The 8,638-nt window shown below is 42.0% G+C and overlaps 1 protein-coding gene across 1 annotated transcript in view; it reads left to right on the top strand.

The window, feature by feature from the left end:
- Amdhd1 (amidohydrolase domain containing 1) overlaps positions 1-8,638 on the top strand; it is a 26,505-nt gene that overhangs the window by 5,009 nt on the left and 12,858 nt on the right. Inside the window, exons 4-6 of the mRNA XM_005374693.1 lie at positions 4,013-4,119; positions 5,445-5,509; positions 6,926-7,203. Coding sequence (XP_005374750.1) covers positions 4,013-4,119; positions 5,445-5,509; positions 6,926-7,203 — 450 coding nt within the window. The remainder of the gene's footprint in view (positions 1-4,012; positions 4,120-5,444; positions 5,510-6,925; positions 7,204-8,638) is intronic.

The following is an 8,638-nucleotide window of genomic DNA, read 5'->3' on the forward strand; positions in this document are numbered from 1 at the left end:
GCTGTACCGTTCAGGCTGGCCTCGAACTCATTATGTAGCCTAGGCTAGCCTCCAACACATAGGGGTCTTTCTTCCTCCGCCTCCTGACTGCTGGGATTACAGGCGTGCGCTACGGTGCCTGGCGGCTGTTTCTCTTTTTAAAAGAGATTTCTGATTCCGTTTCCTGTGCGGAGAGCTTTCAGTCCACAACTCCGCGGATGGAGTTCTGAGACTTGAGTGTTAAGAAACACCTCTAGTGTCCCTGTAGTCCACACACTGATGTCTGAGAACTAGAACGCAATTCGATGGTAGCTTTGCTGGGTGGAAATCAAGATTTGGTCTCATTGAAAGAGCTGGTATTTTCCATTATTATCTCTCCGCGTTCCAGTTTCCTGCCAGGCGTGGAGAAAGGAAGAGCCAAAAACTGGGATGGCAGCCCGGAGTAGGAATGGGAATTGGGTGGGGATTTACACCCCAGAGCCACAGGGCACCTTGATTGCGTCAAATGTCCCAAACAAACTCGCTTATCTCAGGCTGCTTAAAGTTGCGTAAAAGCCCTGCTTTTAGGAACTCTGAGCTTGTGTTTAGTTAATATACAGATGACACTATTTTCTGCCATTGTCAAAAATGTGTTAAAATAGGTGAGAGTAGCACACTTACTGAGCAAGTTGAGAAAATATCTACCTATGTTGGGGAACAGTATCTGCAGAAATTACAGTAATCCTACTGGCATGCAGGCTTGGCTTTCAAGATGCGTGCTCTTTCTAATGACCACATGAAAACCACTGAAAAGAGGAACGACAAGAGCAGGAGTTTACTTGTGGTGGGAAGTACAGTTTTCTTGAGTTGCCTCTGCCACACAGTTCTTAGATTTTGTTGGGTTTATTATTTCACAATATGTTTACGGGAATATTCAGTACTTTGCTGCTCACATGCGACTTGGTTGGGTACAGGATGGGGCTTTTTTTTTAACTTCACCATCATCAGTATTTTATACACATGAGAAAGAAGGGAACTGAAATAGTTATCCAGTGGTTCAAGTTGCTTTGAGTGTGTTCTCTGCCTTTACTATCTGAACTTTCCAAGGGAAAAGTGTTTTGGGGGTGAAGCGGGTAGGTGTGTCGTTTTCCTCATCATTTTTCTTATGTAGAACCTGTGTGTTTAGAGGCAGCTGGATCCTGCTTCTCTTTCGGTAGACAAGAAGAGAGCAAGCTGAGAGGGTAGTGTATGGGCACAGCGATGCTGCTGAGGGCTGGAAGAAAGCTCCAGAATGGAACTGGGTGCTGTAAACACGCTCTGAGTAGTCTGAACCTCAGCCAGATCAAGTACTAGTCAATCCCGTAAAGGCTCCAGCTGCAGAAAATGAATCCTGGAAAAGAAAATGGCTTGAGGAATCCAAAAACTTCCCCTTCCTGAAAACCCCATGGTTATCTGCCATGGGGTCTGAATTCCACTACTGTGCTCACTCTTTGGGTCTTCAAAGATACCTTATTCTTGTTCTGCATCAGTATCTGTGTGTGGAGGTTGTTACTAATCTTGGAGACGCTCCTGAGTCTGTCGCTAAGTGTTAGAAGAGAAGCGCAAGCCAGCACCTCCTCCCCTCTTTTAAAGTGCCCCATCAGAAGGCTAAGACCAAGATAAAAAATGGACGAAACAAATAGGAATGGAAATACAGATTCATCCACAAGGATCGTTTGCTTTAGTACTTCAGAGGAGAGAGGCTAAACGGAAGATGTTGATGTGAAACCTGATGGCTGTTTTATCTCTTGGAGATCAGTGAAAGAGTCAGGTGAAAAATGAACCTTAAAAAAAAGGACCTTTTCATTCATCCATCAGTTGTGGCCTGTGCTCAACTTTGGGGATGCAAATGTGACTACGCCTGGATGCTGCCCTCGAAGCTGAGTCTATTGGGAGACGGGATGCAGGAAAAGGTAGTTAGGACGCAGGATGGCAATGCACAGGTGGAGAGAGGGGTGCATGGGGGGCTTTGAAGCACTGCTTGAAGGCCGCCTTACCAATGGTAGGGGTAGATTCACGCATCTATGAAATAAGAGCGGTGTTTAGATGTTAGTAACTGCAGTGGTCATGGGTGAATTCCCAGCTTTCATGAGACACCTTGAGAGCCACTGTAAGAAGCATGGTTCTCCCTAACTTACCCTCCCTCATTACTGCTCTGTGGTGAGGATCAGACTGTAGTTTCAAAGGTAGGGTTGGGCGTGCTGGTGTCCTTTACTGCTTCCAGAAGATTCTGTAGAATTGTTCTTCTCAGAACAGGGTACATAAAGCAGCAGCAGTGCATCCTTGTTTGTCCCCCTTAAAAAATTCCCCTGTGATTTATGTTTATTATATAAAAAGAGAAAACACACACAAACAACAATGAAAAATGAGTCATTCAGACTCAACATTCCATGAACTGATGGTGACAGTGGGTGACGCTTCTTTCTGAATGTCTTCCTGTGCAAATAGAATTGCATAAACGTATGCTATTAAAAGGAAATGAATGCTGTGTGCCCTGTTTTTTCCACTTATTAACAAATAGTGAAAAATCTACCATAGCTCAAATAGATACCTTTGTAATTTTAAGTGGCTACTGAAATAATTTGGGCAGGGATACTTTTAGTTTTCTTCAGTAACTGTCCTTAAACCTAAGACTTTGTTCAAACATGATATATAAGAATCCACTAATAAATGAGAGACCAATTTGTTCTTAGAAGGGAAAAAATATATGATTAATGCCCTTAGAGGCCTCCTCACATGCAGATTGAGGCTGGTAGAGATTAGACTTACTTCTTAGGTTAAAGCACAAATAAGTCCTTCCTACAACAGTGTCAGCCGTGGACTCTTTTTTTTTTTTTTTTTTTTTTTTTGGTACCGGGAATTGAACTCAGGACCTTGTGCTTGCCAGGCAGGCACTGTGCCACTGAGCTATATTCCCAGCCTGGCTATGAACTCTTTACAAGGCGTTATCTGATCATTTTCCCAATGGCTCCTGGCTAATACTGCTTCATGCTGAAAGGGACACAGTTCTGATAAAAAATGAGAAAAATAGCACTGAAAGGGAGCATTCTCCTTGGTCTTTCCCATTCGTGGGTCAGTCTCTAACCCTGCTGATTCTTCCAACACCAGAGGCAGTGCATTGTGGGTGGACTATTGAACTGGGCCAGGTGAACGCTGTTAGTGATAACTAAATTCTAAAATTTAATTTCCTCCTCTATTCCTAAATTTGTCATTCACCTAATCCCCATGATCATTAATATTTCTTCCCTTTCCTGATATCTCTCTTTTTACCCAGTTTTGGTTGCCCCGTTCTTCTGTTAGGTTACTCAAACCACCTATGTGTCATTTCCGAATCCTTTACCCCCACTTGCATTTCACAGCACTTCCCACCTCTCAGGTTTATAGCACCAAATCTCCATTTTGGAAGCACTAATTTGCAGTGAGTGACAAAGACCCTAATTAACAGTGGTTGAAATAAGGTAGAAGTCGATTTCTTTCTTATGTAAAAACCCAGAAGCAGATGCAGAGCTAGCTGAATGCTGCTCTCCGTGAAGCTGTTAGGAGCCACGTTCCTCCTTGCTCTGTTGTACATGGCTGACTTTCATACAGTCACTCCAAGATCCAAGATGGCGGCTCCTTCTCTGGTATGGTGTTTACATTCTAGCCAATGAGAATAAAGGATAAAAACAGTCCTATTCACCAGAACTTCATCACCTGGCCACATCTGGCTGATGAGACACTGGGAAATGTTATCTTTATTCTGGGTGGTTATGTGTCCAACTAAAACTTTGGTTTCTAGAACAGTAGGAAAAGGGAGCATTGACCTTAGGAAACAACTAGCAATATCTGCTACATGTGGTTTGACTTTTTGTCTTCAAGATAGCTAGGTTCACTTTCTCCAAGACTCAGCTTCAAGTGGAAAACATATTAAATGTTGAGCAACACCAAGGCATCTAAAGACATATTTTAAATCATTAATCAGAATTCTCACAAGATTTTCCCCAAATTTAGTAACTATTTCTTGATTTTTCTTCAGTGATGGGTTTATAGAAGCAATTGGCCCTGCTGATGCTATCCAAAAACAATTTTCTGAAGCAACTTTTGAAGAAATAATTGACTGCTCTGGAAAATGTATCCTACCAGGTATTTACTTCTGTTTCAGAAAGCCTTGAAAGTATTTTTAATGGTTGCCTGCACAATATAAAGAGGACAGTTGTCTCAAAGAGGGTCTTACAGTACTCCCAAGTACTGAATTTCTACTATTAAGTGTCTAGCTGGTTTACAAACATGATTTCATGTTGAATCCTTATAGTTATCCTCTAAAGTAGGTGTTATTGTCTAAAAGTTATACAAGAGAAAACTGAAAGCAAGAGGTGAAATACCTTGCCCAAGTTTGCTAAGAAGGTAAAAGGAAGGCTGGTTATTAAATCTATTCATTCCCTCCATTTCCTCCCACTTGTATGGTAAAAAGAAACCAACTGTGTTGTGTGTAGGCTACAGAGTAGTTGAAACAGATGAAATGAATTTATTAATCCATTGCATAGGGGAGGTGGAAAGGGCAGCTGCTGTCTCTAATTGCAGAAATGCTCCAAATTCATACAGAGACAACCTGCAGACTTCCGTACAGTTCACTTACATCACTACAAGTAATTGGCAGCAAAATCAGTTTATCAACTTCAGACTTCATTTCATTCTATCTGAAATAAATCTCACAAATTTTGAATTCCATGCATAGTACTTTATTGTATATAAAATTATACACACATTTTAATATAATTAATTTATATACAATTTTTGTATTTTAAAAATGTTTACTGAGCACATCTGTCAGGTCTACATTCTGTTTTTGGAGGATTAAAAACCAGAAAACAAAGTCAGGATACAAAGTGTGGATAAAATATTATAAAAAACAGAATATGATAAAAATCTGAATAGGGATTTTTGATTTAGCCCAATCAAAACCATTAATGAGCAATTTAAAATATTTTAAATGTTTCTTAAAACCACACTTTACTGAATTGTATCTGGATAAACAAAAGTTTCTCATGGTCGCTTTATAGCTTCCCTTTAATTAAAGTATTTCTTCTTGAAGGTAGATTCATTTTTCTCATTTTTCTTTTCAAAGTTAGGGGTGGTTGTGTTATGATTCCTTGCTGATATAGTCCTTGGTCTTGCTCAGTGAATGGTTTTAACAACTTGCTTTAAAAGCTTGTTTGGCCAACATGGACTTACTGATCAAAGGAACTGTGTAATGATAAGGGATACTGCCATTATGTTGTTTCCTTCCTTCATTAGAACCTTCTAGATCAGCCATGCAGAGGGAACCTCACAGGTCAAATCTTGCAGTCCTCCCTGCCTAAGTTAGACAGCCGCTGTGCTTTCCCAAGATCAGCGTGGTGCACTAAATGCCTGCTCACTAACTGCCTCGTGCTTCTGAACTTTAAGGCGACTTGATCCGTTGATTTCAGGTCTGGTGGATGCGCACACACACCCCGTGTGGGCTGGAGAAAGAGTTCACGAGTTTGCGATGAAGGTAACTGCAGTGGGGAATGGCAACTCATAATCAAGCCCAAAGATAAGGTCTTTTTTTCTAAAGAGTTTGGAGGCTAGCGACTTTTGCCACATATTTCTACTTCTTGAGAATAAGAAACAAATGAAAACAAACCTAACTTACTTATACCTGCCTCAAGTCTTTATAGGAAGCCTCGGGTTAGTAAAGATTTTCAGTAGACTAACGTTTGACATTTGTAGCTTTTAGAACAAAGCTGAACAAAATGACCAGTCTCTCGTCTTCCCTCTCCTCATTCCTGTCACTACCTATAGTAGCATCTGCGAATCCCAAGAAACAGTTTGGAAATCTACATTCTTTGGGGTCAAACTTGGGCAATACTAATCACAGAAACATGTCTTCTATTATCTTTTCCCCAGAGGATTATAAAACATTGTATATGAGTCTCACATTAGCCAAAGCCATCTCCTAAATCTTTGGTTGCAACCATTTACACATTCTTTAAAAGAAAATAAAATATGTGTGCATCCTAGTAGCTAAGTTTGATTATTTCCCCAAAATGGAAAACCTCTTTTTTTAGATAGCGTGTATGTTCCTCAACAAACTAGAGCTGTTTCAAAGGCTACTTTTATTAAAGCAAAAGCTTCAGAGCCAAAAGTAACCTCAGCTTTATGGTCTGATGCAGCCATTGTACTGACAGACACAAGTCCTGGGAAGGGCCCAGGATGGCAGGGCCAGGTCACACCTCCGCCCTGAAGACCTGGGCTGCACCTGCTGTCCAGAGTGATTGGAGCCCATGGGCCCCCAAGAAGAGCCTCTGTTTGCTTGAGTGACAAAGGACAGGCTTCAAAGTCTGGTGCCTAACTACTGAGACATGGAAACTATCCTGGGACTCTGTAGTGAGCATCTGAATTGTAGGGGGTTCCCTGAACCCCCTAAGCCCCTTGCTTTCTCAAACTTGCTCAGGGGTGCAAGGAGGGCCAAGACTTAGCTGGTTCACATGGGGGGGGTGGGTGAGGAGACAGGAAAGACTGGGTTATCAATACACTGAAATATTCCTGTACCGGTTTTCAATTGCTGCTATTCTGAACCCCCCAACTGCCCACCCACCACCCCTCCATTTCTGCCTCTGCAGTGCCTTCCTGAGATCCCCTCCTGAGGACCCCACAGTCCAGTGTCTAGGTGCTGGGGATTGAACCCAGTGCCTTCACACTGAGCCACATCTCCAACTCGTTTTTTAATTTTGGGGACAGGATCTCATTAAGTCGCTAAATTGAGCAGGCTGTGCTCGAACTTGTGATCTGCCTGCCTAAGCCTCCCAGAGTTCTGGGATTATTGCACCACAGCTCCTGGCTGTACTCAGTTATCTTTAAATAGCACCCTTGGAGGTGGGTTCTGGAGCCCTGCCGGCAACCCACCCTGCCTGAGCCGTGTGTTCAGTTGGCAGGAGCCACGTACATGGACATCCACCAGGCCGGAGGGGGGATCAACTTCACCGTGGAGCGCACCCGCCAGGCCTCGGAGGAGGAGCTGTTCTGCTCCTTGCAGCAGCGGCTGCAGTGCATGCTGAGGGCTGGCACCACGCTGGTGGAGTGCAAGAGCGGCTACGGCCTAGCCCTGAGTGATGAGCTCAAGATGCTGCGAGTGATTGAGCGCGCCAGGCGGGAGCTGCCAGTGGGTATCTCGGCCACTTACTGCGGGGCTCACTCGGTGCCCAGGTAATGGGAGAGGGGGATTGAGGGGGTTGGAGGTACAGCGGCACTTTAGCTCTTACAGGGAGACCAAGAGGAAGTTGCCTTTGGAAAGATGCTCTCCTACGCATGGCCAGTCATCCATACACGTAGTGTCAGGAGGAAACTTTCTTAGCTGCATCATTTTTGTTGGAGTTTGTTGATGAAAGAAGAGATATTTCAAGTTCTTTTGGAAAAGAAATGTCCCCTTGGGACTGATACTAATGTGAATAGTTCCCTACGATAGGTAATTAGCATTAAAAAAGTACTGTAGTAACACCCTGTGTAGAGAGATCACACCTTCTATTCTAAGTGATTAAAGAAGGGTTTTATTTTCTTTATCCTTTACTAAATAAGAAACATTTTTGTTTTATTGTAATGTTTTTAAGACTTTCCCTTTGTGTTAGGCAAGTTTCTGGATCAGGTATATTTTGGCTCACGGTTTGGGGAGATTCAGTCCATGGTCAGGCACTCCATCATGGCAGAAGTGTGTGGAACAGCAAAGATGCTTAGTTCATGGCAGTCAGGAAGCAGAGCAGAGGAACAGTGACAGAGAGGAAGGGGCCAGGGACCAGATACAGTCCCCAAGGCCATACCTCCATGACCCACCCAGATACACTAAGAGCAATGCTCTAATAATCTCTACTAATCTGCTAAGGGCTTCTAAATCCAATGAGGTTGACATTCCAGGATTAACAGTCATGCCCTTTACCTTTACCTAAAACATTTTTCCTACATCACTTTACTGTAGAGAACTCCTGTCTCCTTTTGCATATGCAGCTTATCTGCTGAGTTCCTTTTGTTCCTGAAATTTCTAGACTGGGAGACCCATATTTCAGAACTAAAAGGCCTAAGAAATATCTCGAGTGTCTCCAAGGCTTAGTGCTCATTCTGCTTTGATGACTTACATATATAAGTGCTGTAGACTTTCAAACCTTATCAAAAATTTATTCATTTAATTTTCTTTTAAATTTACTGTAGGCACTTTAAAATATAATTTACTTATTTGACAAAAACTGTATATAGTTTATCACATACTGCATGTTTGGAAGATGTGTCTACCTTGCAAAAAAGCCAGACTGTGCCAATTAATGTGTGCCTTACTTATCAGAGTTTTGGTGAGAACACATAAAATCTGTTTTTATAGGGATGTTCAAGAATGTAGTACAATGTTATTAACTATAGTAACTCTGTTGCACAGAAATATACATTTTTAAGGTTAATGTATATTTACTATCCCTTGTCAAGAGGACTAAAAAAATTAACATGAGCACTGCTATTTAAAATTCACAAAACTAGTTATGTAGCAAACTATAAATATTTAATACTTCCAGTGATGTTTGCTGTTAAATTTCAGCATTTGTATTTCTGAAATTGTTAAAACTTAAAGTGGTGCTGAGACTTTTGAAACAGCCTGTAGATT

The sequence above is a fragment of the Chinchilla lanigera genome, unplaced genomic scaffold (genome assembly GCF_000276665.1).
Source record: "Chinchilla lanigera isolate Chin_1 unplaced genomic scaffold, ChiLan1.0 scaffold00004, whole genome shotgun sequence".
NCBI lineage: Eukaryota > Metazoa > Chordata > Mammalia > Rodentia > Chinchillidae > Chinchilla > Chinchilla lanigera.